General features: G+C 40.9%; 3 protein-coding genes across 12 annotated transcripts; all 3 read left to right on the top strand.

Moving 5' to 3' along the window:
* Positions 1-2873: 2873 nt before the first annotated feature.
* LOC117729522 (interleukin enhancer-binding factor 3-like) lies at positions 2874-15566 on the top strand. 4 transcript variants are annotated; one of them, XM_034530681.1, is made up of 20 exons: positions 2874-3211; positions 3414-3555; positions 4068-4179; positions 4443-4636; positions 4768-4936; positions 5074-5281; positions 7047-7138; positions 7629-7724; positions 7810-7921; positions 8013-8110; positions 8193-8301; positions 8402-8542; positions 10109-10299; positions 10664-10783; positions 10913-11044; positions 11271-11438; positions 11706-11832; positions 11951-11989; positions 12256-12585; positions 12741-15566. In XM_034530681.1, exons 2-20 carry the CDS (start codon positions 3446-3448, stop codon positions 12845-12847), a joined length of 2655 nt encoding a protein of 884 aa, XP_034386572.1. In that variant the 5' UTR covers positions 2874-3211; positions 3414-3445; the 3' UTR covers positions 12848-15566. The 4 variants fall into 4 exon arrangements, with proteins under 4 accessions (XP_034386572.1, XP_034386581.1, XP_034386563.1 ...); XM_034530690.1 differs by having other exon boundaries at positions 2874-3243; positions 11271-11420; XM_034530672.1 differs by having other exon boundaries at positions 2874-3243.
* Positions 15567-15676: 110 nt separating this feature from the next.
* Positions 15677-17728, top strand: acp5a (acid phosphatase 5a, tartrate resistant). 7 transcript variants are annotated; one of them, XM_034530749.1, is made up of 7 exons: positions 15805-15898; positions 15963-16090; positions 16205-16295; positions 16399-16598; positions 16694-16818; positions 16911-17256; positions 17339-17728. In XM_034530749.1, exons 3-7 carry the CDS (start codon positions 16205-16207, stop codon positions 17576-17578), a joined length of 1002 nt encoding a protein of 333 aa, XP_034386640.1. In that variant the 5' UTR covers positions 15805-15898; positions 15963-16090; the 3' UTR covers positions 17579-17728. The 7 variants fall into 7 exon arrangements, with proteins under 7 accessions (XP_034386658.1, XP_034386605.1, XP_034386632.1 ...); XM_034530767.1 differs by lacking the exons at positions 15805-15898; positions 15963-16090 and adding an exon at positions 15677-15778; XM_034530714.1 differs by lacking the exons at positions 15805-15898; positions 15963-16090 and adding an exon at positions 15718-15804.
* Positions 17729-24502: 6774 nt separating this feature from the next.
* syce2 (synaptonemal complex central element protein 2) lies at positions 24503-25737 on the top strand. The gene is made up of 4 exons (XM_034531529.1): positions 24503-24628; positions 24926-24993; positions 25177-25291; positions 25531-25737. The coding sequence occupies exons 1-4, from the start codon at positions 24503-24505 to the stop codon at positions 25735-25737; spliced, it is 516 nt and encodes a 171-aa protein (XP_034387420.1).
* The last annotated feature ends 12 nt before the right edge of the window (positions 25738-25749 follow it).

Genomic DNA, 25749 nt, shown 5'->3' with positions numbered 1-25749 from the left:
GCTGATGAAAGACTGATAAAGTATTTTGGGGATGTTCTTTGTAACAAGGTCATTGAACATTCGAAGAACTCAACTAATAAAGACGTTTAGAAAGAGAGACCAACATAGAAGCATGTTAAAGGAAATAAACTGTGGCTGCGATGGTGGAGTCGATCAGATTAGCAGTTTGACATTTCTCAGCTGGTGCTTCATGGATTAATAAAAATATCTCTTTCATGCTCTTCTTTCATCAAAGTTTACAAGTGACTTCATTGTCTGACCTTTCAAATGGAAGCTAGCTAATGCTATGATTTTGCACATGAACTGTTCATTGTTTACTTATAGTAAGTGAACATTCCTTATTATCATTCTCATTTGAAACGCATGGAGATGTCGGTCAAAGTGCCACTACGCTCTGTGAGAGCCTATAACGCTTGCAGGAGTGGTACTTACAAAGGGACTGAGGATTATTTGGTTTTATTTCTCAACTTTATTTACACCAGCTTTGGATGTAAAAGATAAACAGTTAGTGGCCATTACATTAGATGAATGTGGAAGAATGGAGCTCAATCCGTGTAACAAGGCAGTATTTAGATTTTAATCATAATGTTTATTTCATGAAGGAATGTTAATATTCAAATATTGTGTATTAGTGTTTGTTTGTTTAAGTGTAAATATACTTTGCATATGTTTATACAGTGCTTTATGTGAAATCATGTAAGATTGTATAAGTTAATACTTGAATTGGATAGCCTCAATTTACAGGATGTTTACAGGATGTGTAAAAAACGTTAAATTGAATGTAAATAAAACAATGAATTTTTGCATTTATTTTTGACTAATTGTCTTCTTCTCAATTTTCCTGACAAATAGGCTGAGAATAGTGGAGAAATTAGATATCAGATATCAGGTTAATAAATGTGTTTCACTACATTCAATTCAATGGTTAAGTTATGAAACTGTTATATATTTTATTATATATAACTATTGCGGTAGCTAAGCACTGCTGATTCATTCTGGACTTCACTTTAGATAAAAACGATGACAAACCAAGGACTAGCCACAAAGGTCGTGTAGATAATAACATAAGGAATCCAGAAGGTTGTTGAGCAACTCTTTTTGATTCAGGTTTAGGTCAGTTGCTGTTTCACGTGAGCCGTTTCCTTACAAACGATAAACTATCACTAGACGAGGTGCTTCAATTAAATACTATTATTACCAGCTTCCCATTTCATCTGTTGTCTGAGAGGACCCCTGCGTCACCTCTTTCCAACCACATTGTCGGCAGAAACATATTTTCCTTCTTAATCCACCGGCCTGGCTGACCTGGAAACAGGTAGTGATATCTGACTCACTTTGAAGCGCTCGTTTAACACTGTGCTGGTGTGTCACACGCACAGAAACATCCTGCATTCTCTCAACACCTGGATTGTGTTATAGTAACAAATTAGTAAGCCTACAATTTAAATAAACAAAAGATATAACAAATATAACGTAACATCTATTGCCTAAAGATTTAGCTCCACCTGAACTTCTGTCTTTCTATAATAGTTTACCCCTCAAATGTAAACTTACTGCATTCATAATCTAAAAAGGCTTTAAATCACAAATACATTAAGATAAGATTTTTTTTAACACCAGTTTATTTTACAAAAAGATTTTCACAGGTTAACAGCCTTCTCAACAACTGAGAAGATGTGTTCTTCCAAAGTTGTATTAGAAGTCAATGCTCTGATGTTTTAAGTTTAAAGGACAACTAAATACCAAAGTATATAGTAAGAAGTAAAATTCCAACCTGTATTATTACTCATTGTTGTGACAATGAGTAATTGTCTATCTCTCTCTCTCTCTCTCTAGTCTATTTATAATCTGTCATTTTTGCTGGTCTATTCTGTAGCCTAAACAAGTCCATCCCTGGACAGTGATCCCTCCTCCGTTGCTCTTATACGAATAAAGGGTTTATTAAGAATAGAGAGTGTTGAATACTGTACCGATTATAAAGGCCCTTGAAACGTGTGATGCGATATTGGGCTTTTAAACTGACTTACCTTGAATCTGTGCCTAATGAGGTGGCTGTATACTGAGGACTGCATGTGAATTAGGCTTTTGCACTTTGAATGCAATGACAGCATTTCGTATTTATAAGAATTTGCAGATTTGGCAGAGCACAAAGTGACGTGAAAGTGAGCCAAAGCAATAACGCTGTCAAAACGTTAAGGGGAAGACAGCAAATTACTTGAGTCGCATGTCTGCTTGTTATTTATTATTGCTTCTACCATTAATATTGAAGGGTCACCATGTACTTCCACAATGATGGCTGATCAAATAATTAAGAAAGCAAAAACAAAATATGCCACCGGGTGGCAGTATACTAAATCAAATCACCGATTTAACTCAACGGGTCAAATGTACATAAACATAATATGAGTAGTATTGAGCAATTATATAGTGATTAAATTATAGAATTTATTTTATTTATTTTGTATACGCGTATCCAGTTCAGATCCTCCATTACATCAACAGCCTGAAACCCCTTCACAGGTCCACGGGTCACAATGATAATGTAAGAGAGTGATACATTGTCACTTACTTGTATTCTGCATTAATGATATTTGTGAGATTATTGTATTTATTTAGTTGTTCTAGAGACATAAATAAAACATCTCAGTGTCAGTATTAGACTCCGATACAGGGACCAGTTGAGGCAACTGTACCTGTGTTATTTACAAAATAAGTCCAATTAGTATTATTCATATGCAGTATTATTATGCAGTACAGGTGCAAATATGTTATGGGAATAACATTTAAGGGATTTCTAGTTCTTTGCATCCGCCTGTGCCACACAGTAGGTGGCGGCGTGCAACTTAAGGTCTCTGCTTGTAGCTCACGGCCAGTGAAACCAAAGAAGAAGAAAAGGCGACGTCATCCTCGGGCCTAGTGACCCTTTGATGGTCGGTTGCTAACGTTACGTTACCGCAAAAAGGAGTTTTCACTCGCTCGCGGTCGACGGTGAGCGTCAACTCCTCAAGCGGAACCGGGCCGGAAGTCAGCGGTGTCGACACATCTGATGACACATGTACAATAGTTGCACCGGCGCGCTGGCCAACGTCTGCAAACGTTAGCTCGCGAGCATCAAGTGGGCAGTCGGTGCTACAAACATTAACGGTATCTCGCCGACGTGAGCCGCCCGCCGCAGTACCGTCGTTATCGGCATTGAACATCGGATGTGAAGGTACATCCCGGGACCCTTGGGCACCTGCATGGGTTAGTCTGTGTTCGTTTGACGCACACGTTGCTCAGTTTGTATCCGGACCTGGTTACGCAGCGTTAGCTGTCGGCAGAGCAGCCTATGTGTTAATGTCATGTACTGCATTTAATTTGATGACATGCTGCCAGTTGTGCGCACACTAACACGGCGTGTTCCCTCTGTAAAGGGTGCTAGCTTCGGTCCGAAAGTCGTGACAGCATGGCGGCCGCTGCAGCGCAGTGGGACGAGCACCAGGCGTACGAGGAGCTGCTGTACTGGGACAGCCTCATTCAACAGGGCCACCGCCTCCTCCCGCACGACTTTGATAGGTGACTTTACACACGCAGCATGCAGGGACTGGGTTGATCCGGAGATAACAATCTATTTAATTTGTATGACACTATTAATTATATGCCAAGTCTTTATATTAAAATACATATGAAGTTAAATGTGCAAGATATAACGACCCGTTTTTTGATTTAAGTTAATAGTATCACAGTAAAAAAGGGAAAAAAGATAAAGCAGTCGAATGCCACAGACGGACACGCATTAATAGTTATACATCTTAAAATATAAACTTTCTGTTTGCTTCAGGTAAAGGTGAGTTTGCACCTGAGCTGATCAATAAATGCTATATTTATTTATAATTGTTTTGCTAAAATCCCCTTTATTGTTTATTTGTAGAATTTGATATAATAATAATTAGCAAAGTGGATAGATCAATCCTTCAAAGGTTCTTGCTAAATGTTCAAAGTGCTGTTACTGCATTATTGAAGCACCTGCTTTTGATTTGAATGAGCTTGTTTTTAGAGCTGTCCTCATTTTGTAATTTCCTCTCCAGATACGAGGATCTGCGTTACTGGTATGACTGCCTGTGCTACGAGGAGGAGCTGAGACAGTATCATGATTACATGGCTGTTATCGAGGATATTGAGGACCATCGGCACCATGAGGTTCTTGTTTCACCTGTTGAAGCCCCCCCCACCCCCCCACCCCAATCATTTATAGGCTTTTTAATTTGTACTTATTGTTTGAGATTAAGTAGCCAATAACTAATTTAGGCCTGCCAGAACTGCTTTTGATGAATACTTGTATATTATGTTATTTCTTTAAAAAAAAATAGATTATGATTCCAGTATAAACAAAAGCTATATTTCATCATCAACATGTTTTTTTCTCTCACAATAACCTTTCCTATTCTGATTTCCCAATTAAGGAAGCTGCGGTCCCACAGGTGCGCGCGGGGCCACATGATCGTCACGTGATGGCTAAACACTCTGAAGTGTATCCTTCACCAGAGGAGCTGGAGGCGGTGCAGTCGATTGTCTCCCGTGTGGAGTGTGCCCTCAAGACTGTGTCTGACCAGATGGATACTCCGAAAGATAACAAACTAAATACAGAGCCAGGGAGGTGAGCGACATCTCCAAATGGTCTGTGGCAGTTGTCCCAATCATTTTAAAAAGTGTATCAAGTAGCGTTCAAAATTATTCTCTCTTTTTATAAATAATTGTATTATTTTTTTCTCCTCTTCACTATGAAAGTGTTGATTCACAAGAGCGTATCCTGCGTGGGGTTATGAGGGTCGGCCTGGTGGCCAAGGGACTGCTGCTGACGGGAGACAAGGACCTGGAGCTTGTGCTGCTTTGCTCCAAAAAGCCTACTATCACTCTGCTCAATAAAGTGGCTGAAAAATTAACTGCACAGTTAGAGGTAAAACTGAGTACCTGCATTTGTTTCACACCATTCTCAATAATAACATTTCACAGATTTCAAATGAGATTATTGTGGTTTCGTAGATTTGAAGATTCCCTCTCTGTTCTCCTAATGATTTGTTCTTTTTTTAACAGGCAAGTTCAGCTTGCACATATAAAGTAAGCCAGTGTCCAGAGGATGCAGCACTTGTTGTGACGAGCACTAAGGAGTCATCCCTGACTCTCACTATCCACCTGACATCACCTCTTGTCAGAACAAAGCAAGAGAGTAAAACTGCAGGAGAAGAAAATGAAGAAGAAGAAGAAGAAGAAGAAGAAGAAGAAAAAGAAGAAGAAGAAGAAGGTATGTATGTTGGTTGAGTCTCCAACATCATCTACCACAGCCTAATCTGTGTGTTCTCAGTATGCTGACACTGTACTGCTCCACTGATCTGTAACTCTGCACTGACAACACAAACACAACAAATGTTGTCCATCTTCATCTCATTGACCCTCAGTGGAGCTTGTACAGTGACTATCTCAGACCGATGCCAGTGATCAACTAATGAATGTTGGCTCTTTACTGACGCAAGAGTCCTGTCGTCGTTTTTGGACAAACTGGCATTTGCCCGCACTACATTTGCTCTGTAGTCGCTGATGCATTCTGCACATGTTGTTTAACACTGCCACAGTCATAAAAAAAGAAAAAAAACGCTGTTTATTCTTGTTGAATGGGTTTTCATGTTTAAAGTGAAGGCTTTCCAAGAATAACAAGTTAATGCTCGTATTGCATGTACTTGATGCTGAACATATCCATTTGGCACCAGCTGCAGCAAAACTGATATCTTTATGAAACTGACAATAATGACATTTCTGGCTTCCCTTGGAATAATTTATATTTAACTGGACAGGAAAAAAAGTAGAAACAATCAAATCCTGGTTTGTTTATAGATGTGTTGGTTAGTGGAGTGTTTGTGCATGAGATGTATTAACTTGGGAGTCTAAAGCTTAAATAAGATAATTTAAAGTTCAAAGGGGAGTGCTGAAGCCCCACAAACGGATCCATACCTGTCTCAGTGCAGTGTCAGTCCATTTATTACACTGCAATTAAGATGGTGTAATAACTGTAAATGTGAATTGTGTTGCCACAATCATTCAGACTTGATCAGGTGCATTACTGACACTATCCAATGCATTGATTCAATAAGCGCTAATTATGCTACTTACCATTAGTAAAGGTGTTGAATCCATTCAGCTCCACTTTGTGAGACTGCTGTCGGATCAGACTGTTTCAATAATAAAGGACTTTATTTTGGCAACATAGTTATTAGAATTATATAATCTAATTATAGTTACTAGTATAGTCAGCTTTAACAGATATTACTATAACATAATATTAGAAGGATGCGTAGTGCCGTTAATTATCATTTCAGTTCAATATTATTGTAAGTTTGGCTATTGTGCAAGCATATTTTATAGTTGGCAATCTGTTTTTAAAGTTTTTTGTCTGATCTATAATTTGTGCAGAAGTGTAGAACTTGCTGTGGATAGATTAGTTGAACTGTATTTATAGAGTAAAAATGAGCTAAAACTTTAACAAGGCTGGTATGGCCACTTATGTCTTTCATAAGGCCTGTTAATGCCACTTTGAGAGGAGGTCTCCATCAGTTTTGCTGCAGTGTGGGGCAGATGTGAAGATTATCTTAATGCTTGTAATTTACAATTGATTGCCTTTTAGTTTGTCAAGTTTTTAGGAACGCTGGACCTTTGACCAACTTGACACACTGTCTTAGGAGGGGGGGAAGCAGCAAACCCAAGCTGAGGGAAGGGGGTATTTATTGTAGTTTATCGAGTGCATACATTAACAACACGCGATGCAACGTTGTAAATGTTGCTGTGTCTTTATGACATTTTTTACTTGCACTTTTCACACACTGGAAACATTAGCTGGCATCGGTGACCGCTGACTTTTGTTCTTGTCGGGACCAAAGATTTAAACTTTAAGTACATAGGACCCCCTTTCCCCGCTGCTGCCGGTTTGGGGAACGCTGCTACTCCCTGAGCTGCGAGACAGAGCCGACCCCCTTGGTCAAACTGTACCTTTTCTTCTTACCCCACCTCGTCAATAGCAACGCGAACAGTCAACGATCCGCCGGACGTTCTGGACAGGCAGAAATGCCTAACTGCATTGGCATCTCTCCGCCACGCCAAGTGGTTCCAGGTTTGCATTCACGTCCTTATTTATACATAAGGTTGAACTATTTCTTTGAATTGTCACTATTTATTATCCATTTAGAGACAGTAACACTTCTGAAATGTGCCCTCAGTTGTTGTTGTTTGATGTTGTCCATAATCTTTTGAAAGAGGAAAGTGTGTCGGAAGTTTCAGAGTTTTACTTATTTACAGAGTGATCTGATCCATACCAATGACACATTTGAATAAATCGTTGGTTTTGACAGAAGCATATCATTTGATTTATGCCCTCTGTCATACTGAGCTCAATATCAACCGTTTGTCCAAAACAAACGGCAGGTGAGCAAAGATGCGTGATGATATGTATTTGTCTTAACAGTTGTTGAGTTGGAGATGGCTCAGTTGTTCTGACCTGTCTTTGTTTTCGGGGTTGTTTTGTGATGCGTCAGAGCACATCGTGAGGTGGCATCAGAGGCAGCAGCTCCTCTGACTCAACTGGCTTTTGTTTGTGTCTCCAGGCCAAAGTCAACAAACTGAGTTCTGCCGTCCTTGTCATCCGGATCATGAGAGATTTGTGTAACCGTGTTCCTACCTGGACTCCACTCTCAGGATGGGTGAGATTGCACATGTTTTTGTTGTTGATGTAGTTGTGTATAAATAGACTCCTGTGTGACAACTCTGCGTCTCATCTCCACGTAGCCTCTTGAACTGCTGGTAGAGAAGGCTATTGGTACGTCTGAGAGACCAATGGGAGCAGGCGAGTCATTGCGCAGGGTTTTGGAGAGCGTTGCATCTGGAATCCTCTTGCAAGGTGAACTTTTTATTGAGTTTTAAAACCAGAATAGATGTTTGTGCATGTGGCATCGACATTAATGCATTGTGGTAACTGCATCTGTGCAAAGATGGCCCTGGAATAAGAGATCCATGTGAGAAGGAAACCGTCGATGCCACTGCATATCTGACTCTGCAGCAGCAGGAAGACATCACACAGAGTGCTCAGGTAACATGAGGATGCGAAGACATGCACCCAATTATACTCATATTTCTGGGCATAGTCTCTAACTTTTCCTTTTTTTTCTCAGTTTGCCTTGAGGCTGTGTGCATTTGGACAAATGCACAAAGTGTTAGGGATGGACTACAAACCCATAAAGCCACGTAAATCAGCAGGACCCAGCAGCAGAGAAAGTACAGGTATCTGACAATCTGTGACCTTTTACCTTCCTCTGTGCGGTTCACTAAACGCTTTCATGAAACATTCTGTTCTTATGTTTGTTTCTGCCGTTTCACGCAGCCCAAATACCACCTGCTGGACACTCCAGTCTGCCATCTAAGAGACCTTACACAGAGATGGAGAAGGAAGGGGAGGGGCCCCAACTCAACAGTAAACAGAGGAAGTTTCTCAAGTTCCAGAAGCGCTTTCAGAGGAAATCATGTTAGTAATGAATATCGGAGGCCCTGGTGTAGGCTGTGAGCCCTTTTAACTGTGACATGAGCTGTGGAACTATTATTGTCTTTACCTTCATAACTTCATGACACAACTTGAACCTGACATTGTACAGGTATTAGAATATACAGCTGTATATTGTCAGTTCAGCTATTTTAAAGACACTTGATTTGTATCTCAGCTTTCTATTTTCCATCCAATTTAATGTTTATTTTGACGGTTTGTACAAATACACTTTGTACATCCACATGCATTGAGGTGCCAGTTTATTATGAACACTTTGCTAAATCTAATGCAATCTAGGGGTGTCCCCGACTAAGAATTTACATAGATTAATCTGATTGGTCAATACTTGCCTATCGTCAAATTATGTTTGTTTGTTTGTTTTGCTCATTGTTTGACGCTATTTATTGTGTATTGTGTGTGTGTGTGTGTGTGTGTGTGTGTGTGTCGGTGCGACGCTGTCCATAGTACTGAAACGTCGTAGAGGAGATCGATAGACAGACAGAACACGATTAAATAGAACTGCCAGCCCTGAATTTATTTCCCCCATTGAAGCTATTCTCAGACCGAAGGAAGTTGACAGTCAACGAGACAGAGAGCGCTGCAAGTCGCGAACAGCTGTTTCTATGTGCCTCCAGCTTCTGATTTTGACAGAAAAACATAAAAAATATAATTAGCGCTCTGACAGTAAGTTTTTATGTGAGTGCTCTGATTAATAAATGTATTCTTTGATTTTGAAAGTCGCCTTATGTTGTCATTTTGCCTTTCTGAGGCTGCCGCCAGGAGGCTGCTCCGATGGTCCGACAAATTTGGATAGTACTACTAATGGTGATTTATTCCTGCACACTAAGGAGATTGATTGAAAGCACGTGAGTTCTTTTTAAATTTGTATTAACTATTATTAATACAGATATTCCGATATCAGCTGATATTTATACCAAAATAGGCAATACCATGATTTATTGGGAGAAACCAAACAATTCTGTGTAAAATCAGACATTCCGCACATTATGTTTAATAATCACATCTTCCCGCCACTGCGACGCTTCAACCGTGAGATTGGCAGTCGAATCAGGCTCCTTAGATCAAACTATCCACTATTCAAGGTCACCCCTAATGTCTCTGTACTTAATAAATTGGCAACACAATGTACATCATTATTGAAGAAATTATTACAGCGCAGCAGATTTATATATATTTTTGTATATATCTTAAGTAAATTACTTGTGCTTTCGTTGAAAAATTCTAAATTGTTGTAGTCTTAGAGTATTAAAGGACATATTATCACATTACATCAACCACAAAGTGCGAGTATACAGCCTTGGTGTCAACAGTGCATGTTAGAGGTTAATCACAACAATCGAGATCCCGTGCCCTTATAACAGCCTCAACTGTATGTTGCTTTTCAGTTCACTGAATTAGGAATGTTTGGACCCTGCGAATAGAAACTTAATTATCTTCTTCTGATGGGCTTAAGGTGGGTTTGTTTCTACATTTAGTTTTATTGCTCATGTTTCTGCCTTTTTTTCCCTACCTGTTCCTTCTCTGTAGTCACAGATGATTTTAGCATGAATGCCGTGATGCGTCTGAACCAGTACAAACCCGGCCTGGAGTACCGACTTCTATCTCAGACGGGTCCAGTCCATGAGCCGGTCTTCACCATGGCTGTGGACTTAAATGGGAAGCCCTACGAAGCGACGGGGCCCTCCAAACGAGCTGCCAAACTTAATGTAGCCACCAAGGCAAGGCCATTTGTGTTTTTATGTAGGTGTATAAGTTACTTTAGTACTAAAGCTAGTTTCCTAATCAGCCTGCAAAGCATCCAGGGTTGTGCTATTGCATTGTGTTAATTGCTTCGTCCTTGCTCTCATGGCTGCAATGACAAACCCAAATTTGACTTCCTTGCTGGTCTGACTTTCTGTTGTAGTTTAGTGATTGACTCCTGTACATGTTGCCCACAAAAACCAAACCCCAGATTTAAGGCATTGACCTTGCTTAACACCTGAAATATTTGCCTGTTGTGATTGTTAACAGTGTTTCTACCATTACAGCCCACCGTGTGACTGAAGGAAGAGATGTTGATGTTTTGACTTTTGTAACTCTCAGGTCTTGCAGGATCTCGGTCTTCCAACAGGCTCAGAATCTAAAGCAGAGTCTGCTGGTGATGTTGAAGGAACCCAGGAGTTAGTCAAAGCTGCCAGCACAGCCTCTAGCACATCAGAAGACGTACGGGTCTCTTTTTTAACACTCCCATATAATAAAGCTGTCTCTGGCTTTGCTTTTATCGTAAAGTGAGAGTAAAAGGTTGGTAGTCATGTGTGTTACATCCATTGTTTGTCCATTTGCTTTGAACAGAGCAGTCAGGGTCCTATCTTGACCAAAAAGGGCAAAAACCCTGTGATGGAGCTGAATGAGAAGCGTCGCAGCCTGAAGTACGAACTATCTGCCGAGACGGGGGGCTCCCATGAAAAGTGTTTTGTCATGGAGGTGAGTCAGCGGTAACGTATGCAAGAAGCAAGAAACACTACAAAGACAATCGAATGATTTCTGTTGTTTTGTGTGAACACAAAAGTGACGACACTTACTTTCCACTAAGGATTTTCACATCGTGAAAGTGTTACTGCGTCTGGCTTTGCTGACTCTAGACTCTGATAGAAAGTAATGCATAACAATTTGAAACTGAATATTGATGCGTTATGTTTTTCCTGTCTAGGTGGAGGTTGATGGGCAGAAGTTTAAAGGGAGAGGCTCTAATAAGAAGGAAGCAAAGGCCTACGCTGCCCTCACTGCTCTGGAGAAGCTGTTCCCAGAAGACGACATGAACAGAAATTCTGCAAAGAAGAAGGTCACTTACACTGACATGGTAATCCATCTAGTTAATGTGAGTGTACATGGTCTGTGTTTGAATGTGGACCATTTTGTGTGAAGATGGCTCTTTATATGTTGTGTATTGGGGCTTTACGGTATTGCAACGGTATAAATGTTGAATAAGAATACATGCCTACTGAGGGAATTGTTCCTTTTTCATGTTTAATGTATAAATGCATCTCTTGACACATTAGCCACTGAATGCACATCGCCGCAGAAGCACACTCTTGCCTAAAAGCATTCGCTCTGATCAACAAATCTTCCGTTTCCTGTCCAACAGCACATCCCAGGGTTCGGCACTATCCGTGGCATTCCTTCAGACTCCGGGACACGCGGCTGGGGTCCCAACAGAGGTCGAGGCAGGGGCCGAGGCAAACCATTTCTACCAGGACCCAGCTACAACCAGAGTAAACAGTTTTGCTTTCTCTAGGTGTCAACCTCGTTTAACAATAAGATCCTCAAAATTCTCCTCATACACCTGTAAAGCAATAACTAAATAGTAATTTCTCTCCTTTATTTTAAAAGCCAACTACAGTTATGAGGGCAACACTGGCCCAGGTTATTGTAAGTGTTCACTTCTCACCTAAATACAACTATATATATATATATATATTCTCCTCTTAATATACGTAGTAAACGTCTGTAGAGCATATCTGTCTTAAGTTATACTGCGGTCATGACCCCTGGTTTCTTTTTATTGACTTGTTCATTTCAGTTTGTATTCTGCATTTCTTTTTTAAATGTTTATCATTGAATGAAAATTAAGACCATGTTTGAAACACCTGATTTTACATGGCATTGATATTGCTCTTGTTTCATCTCTGCTTTAGATCAACTCTATGGTAATAATGCAGCAAGCACCACAGCCAAAGGCACTGGATCAGGCAGCAACGTTGGCTACGGGACCTTTTACCCCGAGGGCGGCAACACCTATGCCTCCCCACCCGCCGCCAGCTCCGACCCCAGCACCCCACAGGCGGAAAGCTACCAGTCAATGCCTCCTCCTGCGGACCAGGAGAGCCCCTACAGCTACGGTTACGGAGATGAGAAGAAGAAGATGCTGACCCAAAGTCAGAATGAGGGCCAGGGAGGAGACTACTCGATGTACAGCACAGCTTACCCTAGCTCGGTGACGGGGGGACAAGTGTATAATAACTATGGTGAGTAAAGGCGTAGCAAGTTGAACTTCCTGCTAGTGCTTTTTATGATATATAAATGATCCGTCACTGCATTTGTCATGTTTCAATATTATGTCTTAAAACAAAATGCATCAGATACATAAAATAACGCCTTCTGGTTTGATGTCACTCTACAGGCTGGGGAAACCAGTCCTCTGGGAATGAGTCGGGGTATGGTATGTACCAGGGTTTTGGAGGAGAAAACCAGGGCTCATGCTCTGGATACAGCGACATAAATTACTGATCATCGCATTGTGTTCAGCCTTTATCACCGCACTATGCCATTTTTGTGTTTTGAGCTCACTACTTTGACATCTGGTGAAAAAGGTTGTAGCTTACAGATGCAGGCTTATCTTTTGATTAAAAGGTATCAATTTTCTTCCTGAACATCCCTGATCGTGTCTGTTGACATGAGTGTAAAAAAACATACTGTCTTGTTGCTAGGGTTATTGTGTTTTTTAATTTAGTGTTCTGTATCAGTAGGTTCTGGCTTTTATTTCTGCTTGTATCTGTGTCTTATAAAATGCTCACATCTTTCTTGTAAAATAAATGACTTTTTTTGGAGCAAAATTTCTTAGCATGCGTATGCTAATTCGTGCACAAATGCAAAGTTGCTCAAATTTAGATCTTACCTTTTTTAGCTACTGTGAGTGATGGCGCTTTGTTATTGAATGTCACAGTTGTTATCAAACTGTTTGTTTGATTAAGAATCATGTCTTCAAAGCTGTGAAAAACTTCCTTCAGCTTCCCCTAAAAATGCCAAAGATATTCCTCACAACAGAGTGCTGTGAATGGCTTCTGCAGCACATGTGGACGCTCCACAGTATCAGCCGGTCTAGCATGCGTGGTCTATATGTACAACAGTGCGGCAGATTGTGGCCTCATTGACCCCTTGGAGGAAATTAGGTTACATAGATGGGTTCCTCTGGGAGGTGCACAAACGGATAAATGTAAATGGGCAATACACTTAAGGTTTAGTTTTTAGAATCTATATAAATGTATACTGCCAGTGTTTTCAGCAGGAAGTAATATACAGTGTTATATATTATATACATGCATACTATAAACAAATTATTATTGCTCGAATGTGGAGTACTTCACACAGTCTCCCATAGAGATTATGAAACTGATGTTAAGATATAATATTCAGAATTGAATTAAAAACACTGGATCCTACATTCACCGTGATGCCACTATCCTGCAGCTTGTATGAGACCTTCCTGCCCCAGGGTGCATTCTCACCAAATCAAGTGTTGCAGCAAAAAAGCCGGACCTCCCAGATCCATTCAAATGTGGATAATGCATTGATTTAACCTGGTTAAGTTAAGGTGGGGATTGGAGGGGGTGCTGAAAAAACTCTTATCACGTAACCGACGACCAAGAGTTGGGCAACGCAACCATGAAGCAATAAACAACGTTAATCGTGCTGCGTTTGTTTGGTGTTTATGGGATGTTAAGTGACTCTCACCCCTCAATTGTACCAAGTAATACTCCTGACAAGTCAACTCAACCATGACCTTTGTGTAAAAACTAATAAAAATGCAGTGCCCCTGTAATGAAGACCCTCCATTACAAACATTAGTATACAGCTTCAAGAAACGAGATCAAAGGGTTAATGATTTATTTGAAAGTCTTAATGATTGGTTCTGGTTTGGCTGATCTTTACTCAAATGATTGAGAGTATAAACTGTTTCTTCATGCAGTCAAATAAGATGCAATGTGTACTGTGTTCAGGTCACTCAGCGTTGTTGTGTTGCGTTTAAAACAGTCCCTGGTGTGCCTGAGCACCAATTTATGGTTCCGGAAGATACCATGTGATAATTAGTAGAGGGGTGTTTATAAAGTTGAATTCCCCATTCAGGCTTTATATGATCTCTATGGTGACATCATGAGATCATGCAGATTATTGACATTGGGGGATACGAATATATGTAAATGTATTTATTGTGGTACAGGTAAATGTGTTGGGGCAGAGTTACCTGTACTGTGGTGGGGTTGAGGTCCTCATCAGTAGCAGGCTATATAAAGCTGCCACATGCAACAGAGCGGGGTCGTCGCTGCTGGGACCACATGCTGCCCTTGGCACACAATGACTCATGTTTGACTTAAGTGTTGGTGAAATAAACACCTGGTTGGCCTCCACGTAACCTCTGTCGAGCTTCCTGCTTCCAGAATGAATCCAGCTGCTATGTGGCCTAACAGCCCCTCTAATCAGGCCTTGTGTGAGCAGCACAACACGCTTTGAAGCTGCTGTCATCGGCATCTTGCATGCTCGTTGCTCTTCACCTGGCCATGTAAAAATGTGTTTTCTATTGATGGCTTGAGTTAGGACTGCAAAAGGTTAATTCACTGCCAATGGCTGCTAGCTGTTCAGCAGATAATGGGCTCAAAAGTTTGAACAGAGCAGTGAGTCCTGTTTTCATTTAAAATTCCCAAATTATCTAAAAAGATGCAAACTGCAAAAAAGGGAAGAAGGAAAACAGTGATTAACACTGAAGTGGAGTCTGGACATCAGCTATAATAACCATTGTGGATCACATGCCGCCCAGATGACCCTGCCCTGCCAAGACTGAGTCAGGGTGTGAGCAATGATCATGTCCCTGCAGCGTGTCCCTCCAGGAATCCTGATAAAAGGCAGGCAGGAGGAGCGCTGCGAGGACGGAGTGTCCCGTCAGGTCATCCTGAGCTCACCTCACCAGTTATCAGCTGTAAGTTTTGTTTTATCTTTGGCTCTCTGACATTCTTATCTCTGCACACTGACACCTACTCTATAACAGTTGTTTTTCTAGTCAACCATTACATGTTATTTAGCTGACGCTTTTATCTAAAGCAAATCGAGAAAGTACCAGCTTTGTTTTCTTTTTAATGAGAGGAATGAGACATTGCTTTACCTTTTTAACTCTGTTAAAGCTGATGGCCATTTGATCTGTGAACACAGTTTCTTCTTAAAAGGAGGCAGAGATGCAATTGTATTGTATGCTTTGACACGCATAACATTGTGCCCTCTCAGCCTCACAGATATGGCTGCTTTGATTAACTTATAGTAGCTCCAACTGGGACAAGTCTGGTTCAGGCTGCACCCAATCACAAGGCATCAAAGCAAGACGGCATATTGTTGAGAAACGGGGAGGAGGGAGGAAGCAAGCACATGCTTACATGATACACCGCAGCTGTGGTTGGTTTCACTTCTTCTTTCTTTACGTGCGTCTTGACTTTCATTGTTTGTTTTGTCTAAATGTTATTGTGACTTTCTTCATTTTTAGCTGCGTTACTTCTGCTGCTAACTGTAGATCTGGTTGGTTTTGTTTTTTTATAGATGGTACTTACACTGATGTTGTTGTGACTTTCTTCATTTTTAGCTGCGTTACTTCTGCTGCTAACTGTAGATCTGGTTGGTTTTGTTTTTTTATAGATGGCACTTACACTGATGTTGTTGTGACTTTCTTCATTTTTAGCTGCGTTACTTCTGCTGCTAACTGTAGATCTGGTTGGTTTTGTTTTTTTATAGATGGTACTTACACTGATGTTGTGACTTTCTTCATTTTTAGCTGCGTTACTTCTGCTGCTAACTGTTGATCTGGTTGGTTTTGTTTTTTTATAGATGGCACTTACACTGATATCCATCTTGGTTGCTGCCATTCCTGTGGCCTACTGCTATCCTACTGCCTTTCAGGACCTGGAGGAAACTAGCGGTAAGTATCATTTCACATGGGCTTTCATGATCTCTCGTGAATAATTGATTAAATAATTAATGCAAGGTCTGCTCCTAAGATTTTGTTTTGTGTTTGCTTACAGCAAACCGAACCTCCATTAGGTTCCTGGCTTTAGGAGACTGGGGCGGGTTGCCTTATCCCCCCTACATCACTGCTGTGCAGAAGGTTACTGCTAAAGAAATGAGCAACGTAGCAGAGCAGATGGGAGCTGACTTTGTTCTGGCCCTTGGCGATAACTTCTACTTCAAAGGTGTGGACAGTGTAGATTCTCCTCGGTTTCAGGTCAGTTGCGTTATTTGGAGGTCTTCTGAAATGAAGTGTTAAACCAACATTGTGGTGGTTTTAAAACCCCTGCTTTCTCCTCTGCATCTAATCAGGACACGTTTGAGTTGGTTTACACAGCAAAGTCTCTCAAAGTCCCTTGGTATGTGCTCGCTGGCAATCATGACCACGCAGGGAATGTCAGAGCCCAGATCGAGTACAGCCACAAATCTGACCGGTGGTAAGGACCAACTTTAAAATGTTTACGTCTCAAACTGATAACGGGAATGCTCAAGTGTCACAACTCTGCTTTCTTCTGTTACCTTTTTGTAGGACGTTCCCCTCCTACTATTATGAGCTGAACTTTCACATCCCCAACACTGGGAAGACTTTGACCATCATCATGCTTGACACTATAATGCTGTGCGGCAACTCTAACGACTTCGTGGATGAGAAGCCCAGAGGCCCTCTGTGTGTGGTGGACGCCAACCGTCAGCTGATGTGGCTGCAGGAGAGACTGGCTCGGTCCAAGGCAGACTTCCTGTTGGTGGCCGGCCACTACCCTGTGTGGTCGGTGTCTGAGCACGGGCCCACAGAGTGTCTCCTGCAGAGGCTTCGTCCCCTTCTCATTAAACACAATGCCACTGCATACCTCTGCGGTCACGACCATAATCTGCAGGTTGGTGCATGCAAAATGTGAACGACTTTGGTATAAGCCTGCCTTTGCCTTCTGTCCCAATCCAGTGTTTGTCCCCATACAGTACATTGAGGAGTCTGGTGTGGGCTACGTGGTGAGCGGTGCTGGAAACTTCCTGGATCCTGATGTCCGTCACTGGAATCATGTTCCCAAAGGTTCTGTGAAGTTCTTCACCGGCCAAGCTTCAACACTGGGAGGCTTCGTCCATGCAGAAGTCACAAACAACAAGATGATCCTGACCTTCTTCCAGGCTAAAGGCACTTCCCTCTATCGCACGGTCCTCTCCCGAAGGGTCTTTGAGTAGACTAGCTCATTAATTCATAATTGCATATAGTAATTACTAACTTCGGTTTTTAACCTTTGGTGTTAATATTTCAACGTAATTTACTTTTTAAAGAGACTCTTAAATTTAACATGTTTTTGTGCTAAAATAATAAATGTGGTTTGTAAAGTGTCGTGTCAGCTTATTTTGTCTGTGTCAGAATCTTCTACACCACAAGACTGAGATACTGGCTCATGCTTGGTGACTGGGTACAGTGGCTGAGATATTGGTAAGATAACAATTTTGCTCAATGGCTGACTCAACTTGGCTCTCAAACCAGAAAACCTGGTAGCAGCTTGTGGCCTAAAACCCTCTGTTTCATGTTGTAACTATGGTCTGGTTTGTACTTATTTAAACTTGCTTCATCTTAATGCTACTTGTCAAGACTTGTGTTGCTCCCATGGTGTCACGTCTGAGTAGGAATGTATTGTTTGTATCAGTCTGCCAGTATTGCAAAAATGGTCATGAACTAAGCGGCCACAGTTTAATCAGGAGACTGTAAATGACTATGCCATGAACGTGCAGTGCTGCACTTTTCTTGTATATTGTAACAATTAGTAAGTGTAGACAGAATTGCATGACATGAGGATTATAGGTAACTATGGTTTAAATTGGCTTTAGAGTGATATGTTGAGCAAAATGCCGTTTTACATGGACCCGTTTTATGGCTTTGGTTAATTTGTCTGAATTATGGAAAACTGGTATGTAGGGATGAGCTGTGTTTTATAATTCACTTAAATCTGCATATTTTCATTTGCAAATGTCTCTAATCCTTTACACCACCCCTTAAATGCATGGGTCAAGTGCATGGTATACATATTATGTTGTGGCAAAATGAAGAGCAGAGAGACGTTGATTTGGCGAATCAACCCAGCGGGAAGTGTTTTAATGAGCACACGGCAACATTCAACAATTCAATCTTTCTCGAATATTTAGCACATTTATATTATACATTTAGCCCTCCCATCAGACCTTTTCAGATCAGTTGTTGATTCAAGGTGACCGTGACCCAACCGCACGAGAACCAAGGATCATAGTCCATTTCCAGGAAACATCTGTTAGATAACCAAGTATCATAGCAAGTTACATAATTGTTTCAGCTGGCTAACTCTAAGGAGTTCAACCTAAGTTATATGATTTTCTCCAATAAGTCTTGCACGCAGTTTAAATACTGACGTAGGTTGGTGGCTGCTGATGGTCATGAGAAGTCAAGACTTCCACTGTCACTGCTCTTTTGTCTGTCAGAGAGCCACCTGGCCTTCCACCAGAGGATTAGGCTGAATGACCGGCAGCAGATTGGCAGTGAGCCCTACCAGGACAAACTCAGACAACCATTGATATCGTTAAACTGGGAAGAACAGGCAAGTTTATATTTCTTTCTCCCTCTTGCTGACATGTTGAATTTTTTGGCTTTACTGCCTTTTTATTTTTTTACGGAAGCAGGATATTTGGATCTCCTTTGATTCAGACCACTGTATGTTTAATAGGTTCACAAATCCCCAAACTGGCCAGGGCATGTTATGTCTTATTGTTAATGAACTGCATAGTTTGTTCCGCCCTTGTTTGTATTGTCTTAACCACAGTTTGGCTCTTATAGGGTTACTGACTCTTCAAGTGTGCTGCTGATCCACTTAGGATGAGTTACAGTCCGCTGGAGTCATGCAACGTCAAACTGAGAGCTGGAGCTGTGAACTGAGTCAGTCAGTCAGAAATCAGCCGAGGGTAAGCCATCACCTGAGGAGGATAAAGGATGGGTAAGGACCTCGTAACCCTGGATGATGTCAACTGACTGCACAGCAAAATAAATCCTTGTGTTTGCACGTCACGTCAGGCAGACTGACGATTTCACCCTCTATGTATTTAAAGTAATTATAAGCATGTACATGTTTTCTCACATGCAGGGTTCCTCAGTGATGCCCAAAGGGGTTTGCAGCAAGTAATACACTGTTAAAATTCATGATTTTGAGTTTCTAAAACTGACTTTTTTGGTTCATCAGGTATCAAGATAATGACAAAAACAATGTAAAACGGGTTGCTTGACAATCATCCCCTTAATCATTAGCTTTAAGGAGCTTTAAACAGTTTTAGCTCATTGTTAAAGCAAGCGGTTAACAGTTATTACAGGTTTAAATAGTGTCTATGATCGTAAAATGGCTGCTAACAATCAGCATTTTCATACATGAGATTTCAAAGCAACAAGAGTAACCCTGAAATGTAACACAAACGGAGACAAGCTAACAAAGAGGAACCAGCCTAAATGTGGAAACTAACCAAGGGAAATATGACGAGGTACAGGATGGAAAGGACACTAGTGATTGGCATGTAACCTACCAGGAGCCATGTTCCTCTTGTTATTTATATTATGTGTTTGTAACATGTTCAGCTATCAATGTTGAATACCTTGAATTGTGCTGATGCACTTATTCAGCCCGACTCTACACTTTTTGCGACCACGTTAACTCTGAGAACATTGCTAATGTAATCAAGTTGTGTTAAGTGTGACACCATTATGGTTAAAGTGAGGGGGGTCTGGACCCTTTTAAAGTATCACAGACGGACCTTTCTTTACTGGCTTCATCGTAAGCTCTAACCCCTCTGCTACACGTGAAGAGCTCCATCTCTCAGAGTTTAGCAACATCTCTTGTCCGAGGAAATAATTGAGAAACCTTCAAGTCAGAACTGAAAAAGCAACATTTAAATTGTTACATGTTGCTTTATGTCTAAAATCTTGCCTATTGGAGATAATAAATGGGTATAACTCTATTGTTGGCTGTCTCTGCATAACCCAGCCTGGATTCAATGAATGTCGTCATACAAGCAGAATAATGTGGATTTCAGAAATTCGTCCGCTCAGATTAGGCTGCTGCCGTCCGATTATCTAATTCCGCAGCTCAAAAGTAATAAAAGGATGCGGTATTAAAGGCTAAACTGCTCGTCTAATCTTCTCTCCCTAATCCCCATCCCTCACTGAATAGGGGCACTCGGGGTTTCACAGATGGAAAGAATCTCAACTCGAGAGTTCCCCAAAATTATTAAATAAAAGAATATATCATGTTAATACTTTGTTTGTCCAGAGAGAAAGTAAAGGTGGAATATTTTAATTATGTGCACATACAGAGAAAATGATAAATTAATGAAACTGCTGATACTCTGTGAATGTGTGATGCCACAGCCGTTGTGTGCTTTTAATATATCAGGATTTCTGCATCAGTCATCCTGCTTAAAGTCTGTCTTTTTGAGTTGTATAACTGTGTGTTTGTGTGTGTTTTCATGCCCACTAGCAAGAGAGAGCTGCACACTTTCTGCAGTTGCATAAACATAGTCATACGTCAGTGTCACTGTTTGACAGATATGACCTGAATAATTTAACTATGTTAAGGCCTTGACATAGAACCTGTGTCACACTCACTTTTTTATTATTTTAACACCATTCACGTCAAATAGCCAGATTCTTAAAAGAAAAAAGGAGTTTGGCAGGATTTATTGTGGTTTCTATTACTTTACCGAAATAGGTAGATGTGGATGATTATTCTGTTACTGAGGCTTCTATTTATATTTAACACTAAGCATACTAGTCTGTACCTATAAGGGCAGCGGTCACGTTAATGCGCTCACCTCCACTAACTGAATTAACTCCACCCTATTAGTTCGTTGGCCGATCCTCCTCTGGGCCAACGTTATATTTAGTATCAGACTAAGACTAAGACAGGGTTTGATGAATCACTCTGTGAAACAGAGGCTTTTTTATGGGATTTTAGTCGGACCTGTCGTTCACCGTCAAACATGGTTATACATTTGGATTATTTGATGTTGCATATGGTCACAAGCTCCACTCAACTCAACCCCATCTGTTTGTGGAATGACGTAAAGACAAATGTAACGGTGACTGATGATCAATCATGATTCTAACTTGGCACAAATCCACAGTGAAAGCATCGGTTACTCTGACAGACGTAAATCCACTCATCAAAAGTCTGAATGAATGCATACTCGCAAGTCTCTGCAGGCCATTTGATGTTCTTGGATTTGTGACACTCACTAATTTTCACAAGATCTTCCCAGAAATTGTTACAATATTTCCGACACCCTTGAAAAACAGATTGGGGTCAAATGGAGTCAAAATAAGGAGTGGAAGAGGCTCAACAAAAGAAGAAAATCGAAGTGACCGAAAGGGATTAAAAAAAGAAACCGTTTGAAAAATGTCTTGGATCCTTTGTATTGCCTCATGCATCACTCTCTTTCGGGATTGGCCGATTGTGGGACGGGCTGTTGACGCTAAGGGAATTGGGGAAAAAAGAAGGTATGTATGGGATGACGGCTATCAGAGGGCTGTGCAGAGGGCTGGACAATGGGCTCTCTACTCGAAGAGGTATGGGGATGATGACGTCGTCCTGGTCCCACACATGGAAGGCATTTGGGTGGGAGTGGTTGAGGACAGGTGGCATGTGCAGCGGGCTGACTCCCTCTATCTCTTTTTTCTGGTCGTTCTCGTATGGGCCCAGCAAACAGTCTGTGGAGGGATAGAAGAGGGCGAGAACTCTATTATTGCATTGAGAATAATGTATTTTCACATCGTTTGTAGCAGCAGCAAACAAGGTTACAATATATATACAATACAATAAAATAGCAGAGCAGGACATATTAAATTTATGAAAATTAAAAGCGATTTGAAGAAAGGAGAATCCATCTCTGATTCAACATGCGTCATGAATTAAGAGTATTGTATTAATAAGTACATCAGCCTTGATATTTATCTAATTGAGCAAACATTCAAATTACATTGGCTGATCCTGTCCCAATGATGGAGTGTAGCTGTAAACAAATCCCTCATATATAGTGAAGCAAATTAAACTAACACCTACATCAACGTTCAAGTAGCAATTAATAACTATGTATTTGTGCCATTACTATAGCTCCGAACTGCATCAACATATTTGTACACTGTTATGCAGTAAAGGGCACAAGGAGACACACTTATTGAATCATAAAAAGGAGTTCTGGTATACAACTAATGTTAAATTCACATGAGGCGGCTGCTTCTAACGGACTTGAGTACCTGTTAAATCCAGCATGAGGTCTTTGATAAGGTGACCCACGATAGCGTAAGCCACAGCAACTACAACCAGAGCGGCCACAGCGATGTAGAGGATGGATTTAGGGAGGTGGATGAGGTCCCTAGAGGGAGGCTTGTACTCCTTGTACAGAGGATCCACATTTTGAACCAAGTACTGGAATGAAAGTCCGCCCTCGCTTGTGTAGTTAACGTTGTCCATATTCCCAAAGTAGAAGCCTCCACTTCCTCCAATGAGTAGTAGTTATTTTATTATATTTAAAAGCAAAACTGTTCCCAATTTGATTCTTCCACTTGCTCAGGTGTCGCTCCTAAAATGAAGAGAGAAAGAGTCAAAGTGTACTCCATAATAATAAAATAATATTGTTTATATTCTATCCTTTAACTTTAATATAAAGGCAGATGGAAGAGTGAAACCCCTTGACCAACATACAAACAGACCAGTGAATAAATTCACCCACCTGTCAAAACCAAGTTTTTGCAGCTTCCAGATTAAACACATTTGGATTTTTGCAGTGCCGTTTCACGTCCTGTTTCATGTTTAATATCATGTTGAATTCATCAGTTCATCGTCCACAAGACATCAGGACATGCCAGACAGCCTCTGTGCCTCTGCTGCGCACTTCATCCTCTCTGCAGAAATAATCCAGACTGTGGGCGGTGACAGAGAGAGAGAGAGAGAGAGAGAGAGAGAGAGAGAGAGAGAGAGAGAGAGAGAGAGAGAGAGAGAGAGAGAGAGAGAGAGAGAGAGAGAGAGGATTATACTTCCAATCACAGCTACGAACAAACAATCCCCCCCACCCCCTCCCTTCCCACCCCACACAGATTACTTAATCCACAATCCTCATAAAGAATAAACCAAATCTTTGCCAAGAAATTCTAAATAGTGTTGACGTCATTGTAACTTAAATAAACATAATCCTCCAGACTTCCTGGTTGAAATTAGATGTGTCTCCACTCAGTAATATAATAATGTCTTTGGTCTCGGCAAAAAGATGAAACATTTAGTTTTTCGGTCCATAATCTAGCTAGTTAAATGTATTGGTTGAAAGTAATCTGATAGCTGGTAATTTTGAGGTAAAGTACTTGATTTGAGTATTTAAGTGTTCTGCTATTTGCACCTAGTTTACCCGATCCACAGTAATCTCACAATATATTCTTGTATATAAAGTAGCATATCACGGGGCTGCATAATGGGTATTTTTTTTGAACTGCACGACTCTTAATCGCAATTAGTATTTTTACATAAAACACATTGAGCATTATTAGAGAGGGGTGTTGCTACTTCACTTCCTCCCCCGCTGCTAACCAGGTGACCACACGCCATCATTTTAACCACAAACTGTAGCGTTATAAATGTGTTGTATGATTTTAACACAGTGAACAACTAAAAACATAACACGGGTCGCGGTATTTCGGCTTGTTTAACAAACGAAAACACGGGACTAACGTTGCACTTCACATTAGCTAGCTAGCTAGCCGTTAAAACAACCGTTACGTTACACTCAACGGCCACCGGACATTTGACTGAAGGCAACATTTAAAGCATGTGTTTGCAACAAACTATAACCACACAATTATAACCATTAGCTAGATTTGTAAATGTGGAGCTAAAGTAAGTGCTACATGTTGGAGCCGTTAGCTAAAACCAGTGAATGTATTTAGTTAGCTAACTGCTAAATTGAGGCATCTTTCGTCTTCTACTAAGTTATATTATACTCAATGACAAGTAACGTTCGACTATTTCTCCTCTCTTAACGAGCATTATGTGTGCATTGTTCACATGTGTGTGTGTTTCTTTCCATTCAGATTTATCCGTGCGCAGTCAAACCTAAATGGATTTTTTCTTCGAAGACCTCACGTTGCCTTCCGCCTCACGGTCCTCTAAGAACGGACATGAAGAGCCACAAATGACCGCCGGCCATCGTCTCACACTGGAGACCGACGAGTCAATACATATGGTATGTAACGTTAAATAATAAATACAGCAGTAAATAAACTTGTGAAAACACAAAATAATACTGTTGAAAAAGAAGGAGAAGTTATCTCGTGAAAATACGTTGGGGCAACATAATGTGTATTGTTTGTTTTACATGCATGTAATGATGAATACTAGAATAATAGACCCAGGTTACCCAGTTAACATTTAATTCTTCCAAGATTAAAAAAATATATTTTATGGGGATCTGTGAAATCATACTTGACCAGCCCCCTGGTGATGGTGGAATAGTTGTTTTTCATTGTCCTTGGCAATACAGACAGGAGACACCGACCCATCAAGAGGGATGTCCTCCAGCATGACTGAGAGTCAAGAGCAGCACAGCAGGTACAGCTTTACCTATTCAGTCCAATCCATTCACTGAAGTGATCATTTACAGAGGATGTACTTTTTCCAGAGCAGTTAAGTTTACATGCCCCAGGATCGTCAGTACTCTCCTGTTCCTCAGTAAATTAATCAGTTAGGGGTAAAGCCATATTCAAACTGCATGTATGTCAATATCTATTGTAGCTCAAGTATAGATGACATCAGCAGGAGAGCTCAGGAACTAGTGGAAAAGATAAATGACAGCCGCACCACTGACCAGAAAGTGTTGGACAGCTTCCAGGAGAAGTTAGTGGAAAAGGTACAACACTTATGTCGTGCTTCTGGTCCACCGCTGTATACATACTTATCAAATACTCTGGTCATGACTTTCCTCTTTGGCCTAAATGCATTTCATGCCTGATAATTAAAACGCAAATTGTGGAGCGACATCTACACTCTGTTGATTTACTGTGTGTCTTGCATCAATTTACGTTGCTGTCCACAAATGTTCCAATGTACTCAATGAACAGATTTTTACCTCACATTTGATTCCCTCAGGTGACAGAGATGTGTCAGCAGATGAAGGATCACATGTACACAATATATGAAGAGAACAGCAATGAGATGCAGGTGAAGCTGCAGGAGTTGTCCGAGGTGCTAGAAAGCTGCACTAAGCTGAACAGTGAGCTCGCAGAGGCCAGCCAGGCGCTGGCAAGTCTCAGAGGGCCTGGCCATCAGCAAGACATCAGAACTCTGATAAACTAGCTATTATTGTGA

This window comes from Cyclopterus lumpus, chromosome 1, assembly GCF_009769545.1.
Source record: "Cyclopterus lumpus isolate fCycLum1 chromosome 1, fCycLum1.pri, whole genome shotgun sequence".
Lineage (NCBI taxonomy): Eukaryota > Metazoa > Chordata > Actinopteri > Perciformes > Cyclopteridae > Cyclopterus > Cyclopterus lumpus.
Note: the sequence above shows the minus strand (reverse complement) of the source record. Positions and strands in the feature narration are given on the sequence as shown.